This window comes from Megalobrama amblycephala, linkage group LG13 (assembly GCF_018812025.1).
Source record: "Megalobrama amblycephala isolate DHTTF-2021 linkage group LG13, ASM1881202v1, whole genome shotgun sequence".
Classification (NCBI taxonomy): Eukaryota; Metazoa; Chordata; class Actinopteri; order Cypriniformes; family Xenocyprididae; genus Megalobrama; species Megalobrama amblycephala.
Window position 1 is genome coordinate 18508641 of NC_063056.1, and position 20497 is coordinate 18529137.

Sequence of the window (20497 nt, forward strand, 5' to 3'; positions counted from 1 at the left end):
CGAAATATTTACTCTGATAATATCGCACATACTGTAGCATATAGGTTTGTTAAACGTCTCCTGCAAAGACTTATTTAAGTGCTATAATAACCATAACTCTACATTCATGCTACACTTTGACCTTGCTGAACTTACCTGAAAATGCCCATTACATTATTGCAACAAAATAAGTTGTTTGCAAACATTTGTGGTAGGCAGGATGAAATCACACAATAATTTGCACATGTAAATCTTACAACATCTTAACATCAAAAAAAAAAAAAAAAAAAAAAGTTGTAACACCTAAAATCAAATTAAAACGCATGCCTTGGTTATCAGGCTGTTCTGAAGCTCCAAAATAACATCCAGCAAATATGTGCTTTTTAATGCAAAACAACACATGACTAAGATAACTGGAAGAAGAAAAAAATAACATCCATTACTTCACAACATGCGGTCCAACTAACAATCTATAGATAGTATCCCATAATGTGTTTCTGAGCCCTTTACACAAGCCATTTAAAACACTATTGACCAACCATTATGACTCATGTCCCTGACCATCAAACATTTGTCTTTTACACTATCAAAACTCACCTGAAACATATTTACATTAATATATAACATTTAGCCAAATGTAAAACCTTTTGCAAATGTATACATTCAAAGTTGATATGCACAATATATGAAGTTTCACTGACGTCCTCACCGGCACCGAAATTGTTCTCTTGGTTAACCAAAACACTTATTTCTTCTTTGTGATGTAAACATACAATTAGGCCTTGTTTTTTAGGCCTCTAGTGTTTGACCACTATGTATTATGCCTTAAATGACCCTATATTACACAGCCACTCTGATGTTGTTTTTGCATATAATGTCCCCTTAATCCCAGATTTTATCTTGATGCTAAAAACGTTTCAAAAATGTTAGTAAAACTGTGCTTTATGGACACCACAGTAACCAGTTAGGAATCTACATAGTCTAAAATTGGTCATTTATTGCTAATGTATGGAGCACTGACAGACATCAGAGGGACAAACTGGAATTCCACTGGTCACGTGACTATTTACACCATGTAAAAATGTTCACGTAAAGTCAAGACAATTTATTTTGTGTGTGTGTGTGTGTGGACAACTTTTTTTGCAAAATGCTTCAAAAATCATTTTAGACTATCAAATGTTGCCGGTTGAAATTACAACGATATACCGAAAATCAAACGAAACATTTATGAGAACTTTCAATGAATCTACTACATCATATTTTACGTTAAACTAAACCTCGTGTGTTTCGCTCGTTGAGAGCTTGACGGATGTTTTTTGGTAGCTTAACCACATGTAAACGTCCGCTTTGGAAGACCTACGTGCAAAACATCATTAGGCCACCTTTAGTGGGGGAACACATAAGTGGTCTGTCCTGTTAAGTTGGAAGACGTGAAAACAATTATGAAAACCGGTTTATGCCTTGACCTGGTGTGGTGGTATCTGTCCGACCAGTCCTTCACCACATTACTGAGAGAAGAAGTCTTGTAGTCTGTCACTGGCTCTCAACGAGGAACACTCTTTGGTTTTACGGGGATTTAGGAGTGAATGATCCAGTGTTCAGCGGAGGAGAACAAACGCTCATTGACCGGACAGTGATCAGGCGTTAGGCCCTCTACCTCGAAACCGACCGCGTTCCCATTAAGGTGAATGTTCCCGGCCACTGAAAGTTGTTTTGAATCATCTGGAACATCCTGGTATTCCTCAGCTGGTTTGAAACAGGTTTGCTGTACATTTATCTGACACAGTGTTTTAAATGTGCTGACTTATATGGTTTTGTTACAGATAGCCCACTCAGTTAAAGATGAAGGGTGAGGACCGGAAAATATGGACCACGGACCAATCTCGAAACTCCATAGAGGTACATAGTGAAAGCCCCTTTAAGTTTTTAAAGTTTTTTTCCTTTAATCCTAATCAAGTAGATCACTTAGTTAAGTAATTAAGTAAGTAAGTAAGTAAATAAATAAATAAATCCTAAGAAAGTAATCTTGAACAGTAAGGACAGGTTTAAAGCTGGTATTTAAGTTGTTCACACAACATTTATATTAACTACAAACACAAGTATTTAACACAACTAAACTACACTGGGTCACTCACTGGGCTCGTAAACCTCTGGATCCTCTTCTGCTGTCCACCATGACGTCCTCCTCCCTCCTTTCTAAGCTCAGCTTAGACGTATAAATACTGATGTCAGACTGCTTACTTTTCTATTGTCCACTGACATTCAAACAAGCATGCTGTACACCAATTACTAAGAATAACACTGGAATAACATATTTAGGATTTTTGTAAGGTAGGTGACTATTGCTTTGAATGTAGGCATCTTTGGCACAGTCTTGTAGCATGTGCATAAATAACTGATGGTAATGTTATGAAAGTTTTTTTATTAGATTTGGCAGAAGAATTCTAAAAATGTTAATGTAAAAATGTGCTTTGTCTGGTAACATCTAAATTAATTTTATTCTAGTCAAAAATATTATGAAATTACGTAATGATTTTGTTACACCAACAAAATTAAAGTTTGTAATCAACGTTTGTGTAATAATGACTAAAAAAAAACATTACATTTAAAGGAATTATGAAGATAAAGTATAGGCTACTGATAATTGTATACTTAATTGTAAGTAATGTTGAATGAGCCAATGAGGAGGGAAACCTCTTCACCTGCATGTTAAATATAATGCAGAAATTCATAATTCATTTTTGAAAATCACAGTTTACTTGATTTGGTAATGTGGATTTTTTTCTTGTCAGTCTTTTTGGTCTGAAACTCCTCCAGAAACCATGTCACCAGCCATCTCCAGAACTGCTGCAGGAGAGATAAATCACTGGTGGAGCCAAATGAAGTTCCGCCTTCAGCACAGAAAAGGATGGAATGAAATGTTGGATGAGACCTTCCTCATGCAGAACAAAAAGTGAATAACTTACTATTTTCAATATAATAAATTAGAAACTACATTTGCATTTCAAGAAGGAAATGTTAGTGCTTGCAAGCAGGGCTTGACGTTAACTTTTTTGCTCACCAGCCACTGTGGCTATTGGTTTTCCAAAGTTACTAGCCACTCAGAATTTTCACTGGCCACAATTTTGACAATCTATACTACTGGGGAAAAACTGACATAAAGATATTTTTAATATTATCTAAATATAATTTGGCAACAGGTATATTATGTTGCTGTCACTTTAAGACCTGATGCACGGATCCATTATAGTGTTATACATGCATTTTCTTTCTCAACTGTTTACTTTCACTTAAAACATAACATGACAGTGTTTGCATGAATATTCACCAAGAACGTATTTGACTATTTAAGCGCAATAAGCAGTGAAAAATAACTCAATTTAGTACTGAGAGTCAGCTTTATGTGCACGCACTTTGGGTGTGAGCACAAAATCTGTGGGAATGAGTAAAATTATGCACAATACGTGCAATCCCACGCTGAAATTCAAATCTTGTAACACCAACAATATTCATCCGGAGCAAGTGAAATGAGTGAGGGGAGGCAGGTTTGTGTGTCAAACTTGCTGTCGGAGAGATTAGAGAGAGAGGAAAATGATTGCGTATCAGTCCTGCGGAGAATGAGTATAGGCGTTATGTATAGATAATATATGTTATGTTATATATATAACATGTAACGTTATATATAAGTTTTTTATATATAATATATATATATATATATATATATATATATATAGGTGAGTGTATATATAAGCATTGCGGTTTATTTCAATATCGAAAAATCTATATTTTTGACAACACTACATTGCACTTAGTTTATTATTTGAGATGTCTTTTTAAAAGACTACAAGTAAGAATGACTGCGTTACACACCACTGCTGAAATCCACCTGCATTTGGTGGGTTGATGGGTGTTAATGTCAACCCCCACTTGAAAGGCAGTAAAAGAATAATGCCGAAGTGCTGATAAATTTAGGTTATAGATTTTGATTCTGTGTAAATATATACAATGTATGCAATATTTTAACAATATTTAAAGTTTATTCTTAAATTATCCACCAAAAGTTTTAATGGAGTCTGAATTAATTTCAGAAATTTGTGTAGAAATCCTGATTTCAGCTCCCACCTGTGGTTATATTCATTTCTCTTTGTGTTCTGCAGAGTAAATGACATCCCCCTGTTTTCCGCCACTAAGGAGAACAATGCAGCCTGTATAAGGAAACTGCTTGACTGTGCAACTACAAATATCTTTGAGAGAGGTAAACCGCAGTTTTTTGCCATTATTTTACATTATATACCTGGTGCACTGAATGACAAAGACATAATTTAAATGCGGATATGACACTGTGTATGCATTCCAGGTGAGCTTGGTGAGACGGCTCTGCATGTTGCTGTGATGAATGATAATTTTGAAGCGGCTGTGGCATTAATGGATGGAGCACCTGAGCTCATCAATGAGCCTATGACCTCTGAACTCTACCAAGGTCATTATTTAAAAAAATCGAAAGGTTCATCAAACGTTTATGCTAGAAGATCTCATGGATGTATGCTCTCATTGACAGGTTTAACAGCCCTTCACATTGCTGCAGTTAACCAGAATGTTAACTTAGTCCGGGAGTTGATAACAAGAGGAGGTGATGTGGCAACACCCAGGGTCACAGGCATGTACTTCCGCAAAAGAAGAGGAGGACTTCTGTACTTTGGTAAGATGCATATTTCTATTCTGTTAATCATTTTTAGGAACTATTTTTATTAAGGGGATAGTTCAACCAAAAATGAAAATTCTCTCATCATTTACCCATCTTAATGCCAATGTATATGACTCTCCTTCTTCAGATAAACACTAATGAAATCTTTTTTTAAGAAAATAATCAATGGCCTGGTTTCACAGACAGGGCTTAGACTAAGCCAGGACTAGGCCTTAGTTAAATTAGGACATTTAAATGGATAGTTCACCAAAAAATTTTATCATCATTTACTCACCCTCATGTTGTTCCTGTGTGAGTTTCTTTTATTCTGTTGAACACAATTGAAGATATTTGTTTGTAACCAGAGAGTTGATGGACCCCATTGACTTCCATAGTAATTTTTTTCTTACTATGGAAGTCAATGGGTGCCATCACCTGTCTGCTTACCAACATTCTTCAAAATATCTTCAATTGTGTTCAACAGAAGAAACTCTTGCAGGTTTGGAACCACTTGAGGTTGAGTAAGTAATAAAAAAAAAATCATTTTTGGGTGAACTGTCCCTTTAAGTAGCTTTCATAAACATGCCTTAGAAAAAAAACATTACTGGTGCACATCTTGAGACAAAACAATATGTCAGTGCAAGTTGCTCTCAGTGAAGACAACTTAAACATGCATTTTAGTCTGAGACTAGGATTAAGCCTTGTCTATGAAACAAGCAGGCATAAATCTGCGAGTCCATTTAATGCAAGTGAACGGGTGCCGCTCGTTTGATGCTTGAAAAACCACACACAGCGATCGTGACGGTAATCCCAGTCAATGAATCAATGTCTTTTTAAATTAAACTATAAATGTGTATAAGAAAAATACTAATCTTTTTAGTTACACTATTGATGGTCCCTTTTAGACATTCTGTTGACTATAAGTAACATTGAACCTACATGACAACTAACTCTCATTAGAGTATTAGTTGAGTATTAGTAGACTGTTAGGGGTAGGGTTAGTACAATAAGGGGTTAGGATTAGAAGAGTAAGTTGACATGTACTTGCAAAGTTATTTATACTATGTAGAATGTCTGTTAATAGAATATCTAATATCAAAATAATGTTTTACCATTTTTTTTAACTATAAATCATTGTTATACGAGTGTTGTGTTGTGAAGTTCATGTGAGAAGTGGCATCCTCTGCGCTTCTGTGTTACTTCTCGCACAAACTTAACAACAAACTTATGTTTATGTCAAGCTAAACTTGTGAACACGGCTAGGACTGTTTGCCAGAATCGATGGTTTATAGATTTTAAAATACTAGTACTTTTCTTACACACACCTATTGTTTCACTTCAGAAGACATTGATTCATCCAGTGGGGTCATATAGATTACCGTCACAATCGCTGTGTGTGGCTTTTCAAGCATCAACCAATCGGCACCCATTCACTTACATTATATGGATTATTTTCCTAAAAATCTTTGTTTATATCTGAAGAAAGAAAGTCATATACTTCGAAAAATGGCATTAGGGTGTGTAAATGAGTACATTTTGGTCACACTTTAGATTAGGGTCCAATATTCACTATTAACTAACTATTAACTATGACTTTTGCCTCAGTAAACTCCTGCTGTTTATTAATAGTAAGGTAGTTGTTAAGTTTAGGTATTAAGGGTTGCAGAATATGGTCATGCAGAGTAAGGCATTAATATCTGCTTTATAAGTCCTAAACTGAAGAACCTAAACTAAAGTGTTACCAATATTTATTATTATATTTTAAGTTGAAATGTGGATGAGCATCAAGAGAGATGAATATTACTATTTCCCATGACTGTTGCATACATAAATAATTAAATTGTGTAAATGTAGGTGAACACATTCTGGCCTTTGCAAGCTGTGTGGGTAATGAAGACATTATGTCCATGTTGATAAAAGCTGGGGCAAATATTCGGGCCCAGGATTCCCTGGGTAAGTAAAAATAACCTACTGGCCTAATTAGTTATTTTACTCCCAATGTGACAAATATATCTGCATCTGTGGTTATAACTTTCTTTTTCTCATGAACAGGTAATACCATCCTGCATCTGTTGGTTTTGCAGCCCAATAAAACAACTGCATGTCAGATTTTTGACGTTCTGATGTCACAAGATGCAGATCTGGACCCCACCATCCCTCTAGACATGATTCCCAACTACAGAGGCCTAACACCATTCAAACTCGCTGCGAAGGAAGGCAACCTTGTGGTGAGAAAAATATTTTTTCATGCATCTCTTCCAAAAACATGCATCATTTCTGTCACAGGATTAACATTTTGCAGCTTTTAAAGAGCATGTTAATGTTTGTGATGCTACGCAGGCCTTTCAGCATTTGGTTAACCGCAGACGGGTTATCCAGTGGAGTTTGGGACCATTGAGCTCCAACCTTTATGACCTCACTGAGATTGACTCCAGGGTGGATGACCTCTCAGTGCTTGAGATTATTGTCAGCAGTCAGAAAAGAGAGGTGTGTAAATGTTACAGCATATCAAACAGGCCCTGACAGGAAGAACCTCAACAGTTCACAGCATTTGTAAACATTAGTAATATTAATGGTGCCGTAGAACGTGTTTTCAAAAGATGTAATATAAGTCTAAGGTGTCCCCTGAATATGTCTGTGAAGTTTCAGCTCAAAATACCCCATAGATTTTTTTTAATTAATTTTTTTAATTGCCTATTTTGGGGCATCATTAAATATGCGCCGATTCAGGCTGCTGCCCCTTTAAATCCTCGCGCTCCCCGCCCCTGGAGCTCGCGCTTGCCTTAAACAGCATAAACAAAGTTCACACAGCTAATATAACCCTCAAAATGGATCTTTACAAAGTGTTCGTCATGCAGCATGTCTAATCGTGTAAGTATGGTATTTATTTGGATGTTTACATTTGATTCTGAATGAGTTTGATAGTGCTCCGTGGCTAAAGCTAATGTTACACACTGTTGGAGAGATTTAAAAAGAATGAAGTTGTGTTTATGAGTTATACAGACTGCAAGTGTTTAAAAAATGAAAATAACGACAGTCTTGTCTCCGTGAATACAGTAAGAAATGATGGTAACTTTAACCACATTTAACAGTACATTAGCAACATGCTAACGAAACATTTAGAAAGACAATTTACAAATATCACTAAAAATATCATGATATCATGGATCATGTCAGTTATTATTGCTCCATCTGCCATTTTTCGGTATTGTTCTTGCTTGCTTACCTAGTCTGATGATTCAGCTGTGCACAGACCTAGACGTTAATACTGGCTGCCCTTGTGTAATGCCTTGAACATGAGCTGGTATATGCAAATATTGGGGGCGTACATATTAATGATCCCGACTGTTGCGTAACAGTCGGTGTTATGTTGAGATTCGCCTGTTCTTCGGAGGTCTTTTAAACAAATGAGATTTATATAAGAAGGAGGAAACAATGGTGTTCGAGACTCACTGTATGTCATTTCCATGTACTGAACTCTTGTTATTCAACTATGCCAATGTAAATTAAATTTTTAATTCTAGGGCACCTTTAAAAAAATAATAAATAATAATATGTAGTAACAAACTGAACCCTAGTGCTTTATCTGGGGTGTTGTTAGTTCATCTCTTAACTAAGTGCTTTGTGCCTCGTCTCTGTCTCAGGCCAGAAGGATTCTTGAGTTGACTCCAGTGCGACAGCTCGTGAGGCTGAAGTGGAATCTGTATGGGAAACATTACTTCAGGTGCCACACTATCACATACTATAAAAACAGCATTTAAACAGTTAATCTTTTTATTTAATTAATAAACTTTAAATAATGACAGCGGTTTCAGGGTATGTTTACATGACAATGATGTACTAAAAATGGAAAAGGAAACGTTTTTCCTTTTCATTTTTCGCACACAGATGACAAACATTGTCAAATAGTTGACATTTGAGGCTTAATGATTTTTTTCATAATCGTGCAGCCCTAGTGTAATGTGACATGTTGAGGTTTAAAGGAACGTTGTCATGTTGTCCTTGTCGTACCTTTTTTTTTCTTCTGCTGACTGTAAAAGCTTCAAGCTTTTCCACATATTCAGCATTTTTTCTTATTTTATCAGAATTATTTCACTTTGATAGCAGTAGTGTGCAGTATGACGTTTATGGTTTCAGCCAAACTGATGATGTTGCTCTATTAATCTGTTTACAGGTTATTGATGCTGGTGTACCTGCTGTATATTAGCATATTCACGCTGTGTTGTATAAACCGCCCCCTGAAGGACATTCCTGAGAATTACACCAAAGCAGACAATGACAACACCATAAAAGTGCAAAAAAGCTTCACGGTGTGACACATTATTCTTTTTATGTTACTGTTTTCAAAGCACTTTTATATATGTTTGCAAGTACCTAATCTCTCTTTCTTTCTGTGTGCACGTGTTTAGGAAAGCTATCGGACCTATAAAGATCACCTGCGTTTAATTGGAGAAATTATAAGTGTCATAGGAGCAATCGTTATTCTGCTGATAGAGGTCAGCAAAATTTTCCCACACAACTCAGTCTGACTTTAGAAATATTATGTTATAACATGTATTATTGTATTAAGTATTATTGGTATTGTGTCAAAACCCTCTTATATTGAATTATTTTCAGATTCCCAGTATTTTGAAAGTGGGGGCTAAACGCTATTTTGGCCAGTCTGCCCTTGGAGGCCCCTTCCATGTCACTTTGTAAGTTTACCTTGTTATGCAGTCTGTTATCGCCGGGGTTTTCAAATGTGGTCCAGGAGCCCATAATATGTTACTCCAGTCTTCAGTGTCACGTGATCCTTCAGAAATCATTCTAATATGCTGATTTGGTGCTCCTTTCTTACTGTTATCAGTGTTAAAAACAGTTGTGCTGCTTCTTTTTTTGTGGAAACTGTGATACATTTTTTCAGGATTCTTTGATGAATAGAAATTTAAAAAAAAAAAATGATTTGAAACATTTTTGTGACAATGTAAAAGTCTTTTGATTTGATCAATTTAATGAGCAATTGCTGAATAAAAGTATTACTGACCCGATTAGACAGTATAAATAGATTTTTATACATATAAAATATACCGTTGCCTTTATATTACAGGAAGAGGGTCCATCACTTGGGGATAATCATATTGCAGGTCTTTGGCATTAAAACATTTGAAAACCCCAGCATTTTTGTTAAATGAAATAAGTTTGACTTCATGCGTTTACTTGCACTTAATTCCCTTGTATTTCTGTGGCAGGGTAAGCTATGCGTGTCTGGTTGTGATTTTGTGTGTGCTGCGCACCACTGGAATAGCAGAAGATCTTGTGCCGATGGCTTGGGCTCTGGTTCTTGGCTGGTCTAACGTTATGTACTTCGCCCGAGGTTTTGAGATGCTGGGACCTTACGTCATTGTGATTCAGAAGGTGGAGCATTTTGCTGAGGCAGCCTCTTACTGTTGTTGGGTTGAAGACCTAGCATAGCTTAATAATGTATTTGTGTTGATGTTGTTTTGCAGACAATATTTGGAGATTTGACAAAGTTCATGTGGTTGTCTCTCATCTTCCTCATTGGATCCGCAACCGGTTAGTTCAAATACAGTTGCATCCCCAGATATTCATTCGCAGAGCTGGGTAGATTGCATACCGTTACTGATTTCAAATTACATGATGAAAATTGTAATTAGTAATGTAATCTATAGGTAATATAATTGGACTACTTTTAGATTACTTTTGACCTAACTTGTTTATCACATTGATTTTGATTGGAACAGGATAAACTTGTACCAAATTGATATAAAAATACAAAGAGAAGGAAAATATATGCCATTTTTTATCATCAACTACATAAGACATTACATTATATCAGGGTTTCCTGGGGTTTGTGAAGGAACTATAAAGCTAATAATTAATTTATACAAATGTAAAATTATAAATTGCTGAAATTTCCGAAGGTATAATTGCGGTAAGCTTTTTTAGAATTAAAATGTTAATAAAATTAAATAAATTATGAACAATTTACTTTATTTTGTAAATCATAAAAAAGTAAACGCCAACTGTAATCTGATTATGAGCTGATTATTGTTGTTTTCAAACGTAGTAGACCTTAGTCGATGTAGCGCCATATTTAATATTTTTAAAGGTATGAGAGAGAGAAGTACAGTGTGTTCAATAGATTGTACTGTTCTTCAACAACATACCGATTGTTCAGCTGACAAAAACATCTTTCCGAAAAAATAAAAATAAATATCCTGATCTAGGACCTTTATACATTGTGTTGCTGGAAATAAAGACAGTAGGTCTACCCCTTACAGCCTCGTTTTCATCTGCATTAAATTCAATATGGCGTCTATCCTGACTAAGGACTATAATCTAATTATAAGTACTTAATTTTTGGAATCTGATTCCATAATACAAATTACAAATAATCAGTTACTACCCTGCACTATTCATTTGTGAATTTGTAATGTAAATATTGACTTCCTTTCTCAGGTTTGTGGGTCTACTACATGACTCAAGAATCTTTAGCTTTACCGCCATACCGCTCGTTTCCCATCACCATCTTCACTCAGTTTGAGCTGAGCATCGGTCTGATAGACTTGCCAGTGGACCACACTCTCTATACACATCCAGTTGTGCACTGCGTTCACATCTACTTCAGCGTGGTCTCTTACATCCTCCTGTTCAACCTTCTGATCGCCATGATGAGCGACACGCAGTGGAGGGTCACCCAGGAACGTGATGAACTCTGGAGGACTCAGGTTGGTATCGTAGCTAGTTCAGTCCCACAGTAATTGTTCCGGAAGCATGTTGGGTGAAAATGGGTTTCTCTGTTTGTAGGTGGTGGCCACTACTCTGATGCTTGAACGGAGGCTACCACTGCGTCTGTGGCCAAGACTTGGTGTCTGTGGCCTGGCGTTTGGCCTTGGAGAATGCTGGTATCTCCGGTAAGGACACCCTGAATCACAAATCCGATACAAAAGCATCATAAAACACTCTTATCTTTAGTCTTATTCATTAACAATATCTCATGATTCCAGAGTGGAGGACCGCAATGACCCATTGGTGCAAAAGATGAGACGTTACGTTACCGCATTCTCAAAGGATGGAGAAACAGCCAAGGAGAAGGAGGATTTAGGCAAGAGTGACTCTGGAAATCATCCAGAGCAAAGCAATTTTACTAAGAGCAACAATGATAGAACCAACAGGAGGCCAAGACAATGCTGGCAGATCATTCGCCAGAGTATAGAATGTGAAAAGGAAGAAAATGTGGATTCCCCTGATTTCAAGTATATCTAAAAATGGCTCAAGTGGTAATGTTTAGGTGATATGACATTCTTAATATTTAAAGGGTTCCTGTTAAATTATTCTGTATTCTTTTAGTGTTTTATAATATGGTATAGGTGTGCACCATCAATATTGTTACATATAAAGGTGGAAGTTTAATTATGAAATACAAAAAGAGACATTTCAAAGAGAATGTATGTGCAATTCAGTACATTATCATGTGAACACTAGGCATTATTAGTGCAAATTAACAAGCTTTGTGCAAATAATCAGTAGAGTTAGACATGAGTGCAGTTGTAATACAAATAAAAGGGACAGTTTCTAAAAACATTTTGCATCTATAATGCTTCGTAATGCATGCTGTACAAAAAAGGCCCAAATGTCCCTATTTCTGATCTTTAGAGAAATTATGATTGTCTTGATTATGTGTTGAGTAATGATATCCAGATATATAGTTGGTTTTGATTGGTGTAGTTGATCTTCTGACATCTACATCTTCTGACAGATGTACTGTAAATATAATTTGCAGTGAGATGGGCGCCAGCTCCGTTCAGGTGGTTCATTTGCAGCCAGGATGGCACAATCTCCAGTAGAGGAATCATCTCCCCAATATCTGTGTGCATAAAGAAGCATAGTCAGTCATTAGCTACTAAATCACATTTAAACAAATCTATTCATTTTATAATGCTTGTTTGTTTTTGTAACCATATGATGAATTATTCATGGAGGCTTGAAGGGTAAGGTGTAAAAAAAACTGCAAGTGCCTCCTTGAGTTTATTTCCTATTTTATTTATATTTTTCTGCTGCTGCAACAACAAAAATAGGCAAAACATTCCTGAATGATTTTTCATATTTCTTTCTTTCTTTTTTTGTCCACTTAGAAAATATAAATAATGTTGTGAATAAACTTAGGGACTTCAAATCAGAATTCACCTTTAAACACTTTGCAATAAGGTCTTATTTGTTAGCATTAGTTAATGCATTAAAAGGGACCTATAATGCCCCTTTTACAAAATGTAATATAAGTCTCTGGTGGCCCCAGAATGTGTCTGTGAAGTTTCAGCTCAAAATACCCCACAGATCATTTATTATAGCTTGGCAAATTTGCCCCAATTTGGGTGAGTAAAAAAACGCCATTTTTGTGTGTGTCCCTTTAAATGCAAATGAGCTGCTGCTCCTGGCCCCCTTTCCAGAAGAGGGAGGAGCTTTAACAGCTCACGCTTCAGTTGCTCAACAACAACAGAGCTGGAGAATCTCACGCAGCCAAAATGAGGATTGTCAGTAACAGTGCCTTAAATTGTTCAAACCAGAGTCGGACATTTGGATGTTTCTGAATGGTTAGTGGATAAATGTATGTAGTTGCTGTGGAGTTGATTCAATTCATTGACTAGCATGTGCCGTCATGTTAATCTTTTGTGCAAATCCAGCATTGAATTGAATTGACCCTCTTTTGTGAAGTAGACCGGCGTAAAATGACGGCATGTTAACAACACTCTACTACAACTCTTCCTCTTCTTTGTTAATGTTAGTTAATAAAAATGTTCGCATGTTCATGTCAGTTCATAGTGCATTGGTGTTACAACATTTCATCTTACAAATGTATTAGTAAATATTGATTAACTAATATATATATAAATGCTATAGAAATATTGTTCATTGTTAGTTTGTATTAACTAATGAGGTTAATTAATGTTGAAACCTTAATAAAACCTTACTGTAAAGTGTTACCAACGTTTTTCTCTACCTTTTCAGAAATCAATGATCTTCTCATTTCTCCATGGAAAAAAAAATCTTTTTTTTTTAAATTTGAAAAATCTTTGGGAATTTTTTGCCAGCATAAAAATACATCCTGTAGGAAACCAATTCAGGCAATTTAAAAAATAATAATAATAAAAAAAAAACTTTTTTTTTTCACATTGCCCTTCAATGTGTTTTCAGTCACAATTTCTCCTCACCTCACTGTCAATACAGTGTTGTTAATCCATATCCATTCATTTGTCCCCACATGACTTAGCCCAATCCAGTAGTGCAAATTCCCCTTCTTGCTCAGATACATCTGCAGAGATGAGATATTGTCGAAAGGCATAAAAATACATTTAAATGAGATTCGCTCCAGTTAGCTTTAATTTGACCTTAATTCTAGATTTACTGACCTGCACACGTTCGTTAGTTATGACGGCAAGATCTCCTCCCTTCCTCTTGCATTCCTCCCTGCTCTGCTGCCAGGGCAGGCGGTTTTGAGACAGGAAGTAACAAGTATTCTCGAATCTCAACCAACCCTTGCCACACTCTCTGCACAAATGTTCTGCACACATACATTTAAGTGGGGAAACAAGAAAACTCTGAAGTGGTGTAAAAATAAGTTGCATATAGAAAAAAAGAAAACTTTCAGACAACCGTATGTCTGTTGTTTACAAACTCACGAGCTCCTTCAATAGGCTGTTGGTAAACCTCTTGGCATTTCTTCAGGCTGCATTCCAGCTGTTCCGGTGGAGATCTGTCGATCTCCTCTACCACATGACATGGCTGCGTCCCAGTCACTGTTCGTAACATAGTCGAACAATGTTACAGCACATCTGACCGCTATAAAAAACTATTTTCAAGGCAATCACCATTTCCAACAAAATACCATAATTGCCAGGATTATTTTTTGTACTGTAAAGTCAGAATCTGTAATTTTGTGTAACTTCCTTTTTTTCTATTGTTCTAAAAACTGCACCCACTTGTAATGCTTAAAAACATACTGAAAACAATTCACAATCATTCTCAAAGTGTGTTATGATAAAATGGTTTTAATTCAATCATTATGGAGTAACACAATTTAATAAAAAAAGAAAGAAAGAATGTTAAAGAACTCTGGCCAACAGGAAAAGTGACATTTCCTAGTTAATGTGGCCTTTCATAATGTTGCAATACAATGTATTGTATAGAAGCCTCTGTATTATTCTATAGTTTATGAACAGGTTTATAATCATTGTACATACAGCTGTTAGTTTTGTGTATGGAGAAAATTACATCCATGAATTTAGCAGCATTGTCCACGTTAACACATGAGAACAGCATGTGTTAACGGTTAGATCGTAGAAAAATGCAAAATATGTTTAATTAAATTTTTTATTTGAATTCACTAAAAAAAAAATACAGCTGCATAACATGTTGAAGGGCCATAAGTGGTTCTTTAAGTATAGGTCAAACACCATAAAGACCACAGATTGACCATTTTTTGAAATAGTTATTATTTTTAATAAAAAAATATATTAAAAATATAAAAAATATTTAATAATAATAAAAAACTAAAGTTAGCTTATATTTTGTTTGTTTATATATTGTTTGTATTGTAAGCCTGTTTTCAATATCAAAAACAATGTGGTATTTATAGCATATTTTTGACCAAAATAAACAAAAGACAATAAAAGAGTTAAGTTACTAAAACAATACTATAGGTTCCAAGTTGTCGGGTAATATGGAGGAAGATTTACAATGTGGGTTTACTTTTAAACTGTAACATATTTGGATATAAATTTAGTATGTGCAGGATGATGATGCATCAGCTAATGTGTTATTATAGGAAATAAATAGAAACATTTGCTAATTTAGTTATAGCACAAAATGTAAGATATTAAAAGAGGGGTAACTTTAATATAATTCTTATTTATATATATATATATATTTTAAAGTGTCATTAATGTAAAACACTAAATCAACTATTTCATTTAACATGTTATTTTGACAATTTAGTTGATTAATTGAATAACCAATGACAGACAAATCAGAATACCGGTAGCCTAAAACAGATTTGTCTGAAAGGTAAAATTATTCTCTGATTTATTATTATACAGGGATATGAATAATTGACCATATTTTAATTAACGTTATGTCGTAATAGTAACTCTATGAATGCAAATTTAAAGATTTCATGTAATTCATGGAAACACTGGATAACCTCCTCATTAATTACAATAATTATTACATTTAAAAATAACAACACTAGTAACAACTTGCCACTTGGTGCCTTCTGTGCCAATTATGGGTGGCCATCTTACCCCTAGGGTCTATTTTTTTTTTACTTCCAAATAAAAACTATAACGTTTACTCCACAAATCTAAAAATAAAAAAAATCTTGTCCCTACATAAAAAAGATGGTTATACTTACACTTCATGAACAGAACAAGGACCACAATCATCAACAGGACGCAGATGACAAAAAGAACCAGTGAAATGATGCGATAAACACGAACTTTCCGGTGAACATCTGGTGATGCATCTGGAGAAAAACATGATACGTTTGTCGTTACAAGGACCGTCAAATGGCGGAAGTCAATAGATGTGCAATCACAACATTCATCACCTGAATCCGGCTGCAGCTTTTTCGGTTCAGACTTGCCGTCTGCGTACTTGCCGAAATTGCACAGTTTTACGTACATGTCTTTACCAACGCAGATTCGGCTCAATTCGACGAAGGGAATAATCTACACAGCGTTCAGTACTGTAGTGCGCACTTGACCGCAGCTCGGCTCTTTAAATGGGCGCACAAACACAAAACGGGGGGGTTTCGACCGCGCGCAGGGGCTTTGAAGGCTTTTTTCACCCGTAACTGTAGCAACGCACAGTCTGACGACGACGCTCCGCAACACAATACCAGCTCTGTGTCCTCGTGTGACCTTATGAAACCTTGAAGTGCAAAATAAGATACCCGCTGTCCTCCAGAGAGCAAAATATGCAGCTGTGTCCCAGATATGGTTTTTACATTTTGAACTATGGTCATACAAAAGACTCTTATCAAATTACAGAGCAATCTATAATTGATGCAGGCCGATGGTAACAGATGTTCCTAACCAGTCAGGGGCGGCGTTTACGTATGGCAGTTGCCATACCCTGCAAAACAGGGGACATAAACAGCTCGTTAGTTTTGGTGCTTCTGGTTGGCCTTTGGCAGAAGTTGCAGCCTTGAAAAGCAAAACCACCGCGTCCTAACCAAACGCGACGCAACAAGATTTTCAGCTGCAGGCTAGACACAACAATGTCAATCAAAATAAACACAGCCAATCAGAAGAGCGTGTGGGCGGGCTCTCTCTGAAAGCGCACTGCATTCGCAACGAAATTGATCAGTACAATATCAAATTCCTAAATCTTAATCATGTTAAAATGGTGTAACTTACACCATTTCAACATGATTAAAAATAGGCTACATACTGAGTGACTTTTTTTTATTATCATAGAATACACTGAGTTGACAGTCGTTGTTTCCTTTAAATTATTTTCAAGGTCTGAGGTGGATTAGCCTGTCCATTGTTGCTTTCAGTAACATAATGTCTATAAAGGTCACGAAAAATTATATTCAAAAGAACATTACATGAGATTATCGTTGTCATACTTTGTATGTTGTTCCAGCCGCAGAAATAGAAACTAAAATACAATCGACGCCGCGTATCGCCGTTGCAGGTCGTTAGTAAAAACATTACAACAGCAACAAGAAAACTCTGATTAAAGTTATTTTCTTTATCTCTGATTAAAATATTTTCTGCTAGATGACGCCAAGTTTGAGCACAGAATGTTGGGACATGCAGTTTTCACTTCAGCGGCCGCTGGAAAAGAATAGGGATAGGACTCGGGAAGAAATCATGTTCATGGATGTAATTACTAACATTACTGTAGTATGAAGCAGAGCAGCACTGAGTGTTGTGGGAGCTGAACGAGGCCGCTGGAGCAACTTTTATTATGTCACAGTCGCCGGCGCTGCTTCCGCTTTTCCGGTCACGAGTAGCCTATGAGGTAACGCAGCTCTGTTTATCATATTAGATACATTTGAGAATGTTGAAAATGTTATAACGTTACTCTGTGCGTTCGCTCGGTGGCTGCTGTGAGACACGTATTGCACACTGGAGTAAGCTAGACCGATTTTAATATCATATTAATAAATGCTGGTTTGTGTTGATAAATGGCATGCAAGTAATTTTAAAACATATTGTATGATGAAGAAAATTCATTAGGCCTTACTGTTACTAAAAATAAAGCTGCATCTGATTATGTTAGCTACTTCACAAATTAGATTTTTTCTCTGAGGCATGGTAAAGCATGGTACTCGCAAAAAATCTAGAAAATTAGATTTAAACAATTAGACTAAGCATGTTGAGCTATATAACAATAATTAGTTTTCTGTCTACAAAACAGTTGTTCCCTTGTTTATTAAAACGTGTAATATTTTAAAGCGTTTTTGGTGTTTCCATGGTTTCTACAAAATAAAACCGGAAACCGAGGGTAACGCGGGTATGATGCAATTGACAGGCGACTCCCCACACGTCCCTGAGCCTTGGTTAAAATTGCAATTTTCTCACGATTTACAAATAGTTGCAAACATTTGGGATATTGTAAGTACTCAAATGAACAAAATATATAACACTAGCCTAGTGGTTTTTGGATATTTTACTGCAAAATTCTTACATAATGCACCTTTAATATGGAAAAGATACATTTTCTCGCTTGTCGTGTCGAGTCTTGTTAGGACACGGTGTAGGTAGGGCTGGTTTAGAATTTGCATTGACTTCATATTGTTGTTAAATCTGTGAATGTACGTGGATTTTTGTCCACATTTTGTTTACATATAATATGGTTAACCTACTTGGGAATGTCATTGCCCTACTTGGGTTTTTGTGAAACGCCGCCACTGAGATGTGTTGCTATGAAGCATTAAACTGTTTATATTAAACTAAATAAGCACAACTCACAATGTTCCCCAAAACCTGGATATCAAATATTTTTTTGCACAGGTACATAAACTGTAAAAAAAAAAAAAAAAAAAGCTAGCAATTTTAAAGGTAAAGAATATGCTGATGTAAAAAAAAAAACTTGTTAACTGGCAATGGCAATTAACATGATAATATGCGGTAAACTGTTTAGTAATAATCCAATTCCCCAAAATAAGAGCATCAAATATTTTTTTTTTACATTGCATAGTTCCCTGGAAAGCAAAATATTTTGCACTAGAACGCAAAAGCAGTGAAACATAAATTTTCTTCCCATCTCTATTATTTTCCATCACCACATTCTTTTTGGTGCTCCTGGGAATTCACTGGGAAAAGGGGCATTTCCTGAAATCCCTACATCACAAGTGATTTATGTTTCCTTTTACATTTTTTATGCCCTAATCTACTGTCACCTAAATGCCATTTGGATGCATGTAGCATGCAACATTACCATAATACATGATTTGGTTCTGGTAAACACAACTACTTTGTTTGTTATTGTAAATTTAACCGAATTTACAGTGTAGACAATTTATGTACATCTTTTACAGCCTTTTATCTCAAGATCAGAAATAATAGTTTTGTTCAATACTTTGCTGTAGCTCACTGACCACTTCATCAGTTTTTCTTTTTCTCCATCTGTTTTTGTTCCTCTTTTTGGCCTTTTTTCACTTGTCCTGTTTTAGACCAAAGAGACAGCTGGATCCTCTATCATACATTTTATATCACACAATAAATATGCGTATGAATTCCTGAAATGCATATACATTAAAAAACAAAAAAAATACAACATTGTTTTGAATACTTTCTAATTTATTTCATAATTTTAACTTTTGCACACAACACATGCAGAACTCAAACCATCCTGGCATGAGTACGTTTATTCACTTTATCCGCAATTAACTGGCCTAAACTTTGCAGTGATATGAAAATTAGTTTTGATGAGTGTATAAAAAGTGTGTTACCTTTATTAACGGTATAAGAGCGAGTTGAAGTGGGCACACCATACACATGCTCAGATGGGTTGGTGAGAGTGGAGTAAACATTCCCTTCATCTACGGCCTCCTCTGCGATGTTAAATAGAAGAACAGTTAGATATGAGAAGAAAACAAAAGAAATAAGCTTAGTGACTTGTATATACGATTGGATCAGAGAAATTAGGTATCGCCCTTCTCACATAATGCAGTCTCTTTCACTGAACGCACAGTGAAGGGTGGAGTCATGGTTTTTAAACTTCAACAGCGCTAGTAACAACTTATAAATAATAAATATTTGATGAAACATTTTACCTTTTGTCTCCTGTTTCTCATCTTCTTTTTCCACATTCTTATTTCCCTTATCCTCCTCAACCGTTGCAATCTCCTCCAACTCCACTTCTACTTCTTTCTTGCTCTCCATGGCTTTATTTTCTGCCTGCCAATTCCCTTGAGTTTCGTTTTCCCGACTAATTTGTCAGAGGTCCCAGTAGGTGCAAGCTCTTCAGCAAAACTGACTTAATTTCCTATTGTCTTTGACAATTATTCTGAGGAAAAAAATGACACAGTAATACCAGAAAGGCTTTGCATGTAAATATGCTGACCTGATGCGAATACTCTCACACCAGGATAAATCTGAGCATCGCACATGATCAGTTGTTTTCCCGCAAGTTCCTCATTACACTTCGGCACATTGACACTTCTCTCTTTTTCATACCATAAAAATGAATCAAACCATTAATCGTGTCTTATTCCAAAGGGAAATGAATTCAAACAAATTAAACACTAGTCTCTGGTGGCTCTTTAAGCCTTCTAAGTGTTAAATGTTAAATATGTCTAAACATTTCTGAATAGAAAAAATA

At 35.8% G+C, this 20497-nt stretch overlaps 2 protein-coding genes across 3 annotated transcripts; one reads left to right on the plus strand and one right to left on the minus strand.

Annotated features, from left to right (window-relative positions):
• The first annotated feature begins 916 nt into the window (after window positions 1–916).
• trpv6 (transient receptor potential cation channel, subfamily V, member 6) lies at window positions 917–12076 on the plus strand. The gene is made up of 18 exons (XM_048152373.1): window positions 917–1663; window positions 1803–1878; window positions 2772–2932; window positions 4137–4234; window positions 4337–4459; window positions 4538–4678; window positions 6518–6616; window positions 6716–6891; window positions 7004–7150; window positions 8308–8387; window positions 8838–8973; window positions 9073–9159; window positions 9281–9357; window positions 9892–10057; window positions 10150–10216; window positions 11123–11391; window positions 11471–11577; window positions 11671–12076. The coding sequence occupies exons 2-18, from the start codon at window positions 1822–1824 to the stop codon at window positions 11927–11929; spliced, it is 2250 nt and encodes a 749-aa protein (XP_048008330.1). The 5' UTR covers window positions 917–1663; window positions 1803–1821; the 3' UTR covers window positions 11930–12076.
• si:dkey-26c10.5 (uncharacterized protein LOC563797 homolog) lies at window positions 12053–20253 on the minus strand. Of its 2 annotated transcripts, XM_048152374.1 has the most exons (7): window positions 19950–20253; window positions 19626–19727; window positions 16071–16181; window positions 14341–14457; window positions 14071–14222; window positions 13873–13973; window positions 12053–12530 (listed from the first exon to the last, which is right to left on the minus strand). In XM_048152374.1, exons 1-7 carry the CDS (start codon window positions 20056–20058, stop codon window positions 12407–12409), a joined length of 816 nt encoding a protein of 271 aa, XP_048008331.1. In that variant the 5' UTR covers window positions 20059–20253; the 3' UTR covers window positions 12053–12406. The 2 variants fall into 2 exon arrangements, with proteins under 2 accessions (XP_048008331.1, XP_048008332.1); XM_048152375.1 differs by lacking the exons at window positions 19626–19727; window positions 19950–20253 and adding an exon at window positions 16266–16769.
• Window positions 20254–20497: the final 244 nt, after the last annotated feature.

Coding starts and splice junctions, on each gene's coding strand:
- si:dkey-26c10.5 (XM_048152374.1), bottom strand. CDS start 20,058: ATGGAGAGCAAGAAAGAAGTAGAAGTGGAGTTGGAGGAGATTGCAACG. Junction 16,182..19,625: donor CTCTTATACCGTTAATAAAG/GTAACACACTTT, acceptor GTTTTTCTCCAG/ATGCATCACCAGATGTTCAC. Junction 13,974..14,070: donor TAACTAACGAACGTGTGCAG/GTCAGTAAATCT, acceptor TCATCTCTGCAG/ATGTATCTGAGCAAGAAGGG.
- trpv6 (XM_048152373.1), top strand. CDS start 1,822: ATGAAGGGTGAGGACCGGAAAATATGGACCACGGACCAATCTCGAAAC. Junction 2,933..4,136: donor TTCCTCATGCAGAACAAAAA/GTGAATAACTTA, acceptor TGTGTTCTGCAG/AGTAAATGACATCCCCCTGT. Junction 4,679..6,517: donor AGGAGGACTTCTGTACTTTG/GTAAGATGCATA, acceptor GTGTAAATGTAG/GTGAACACATTCTGGCCTTT.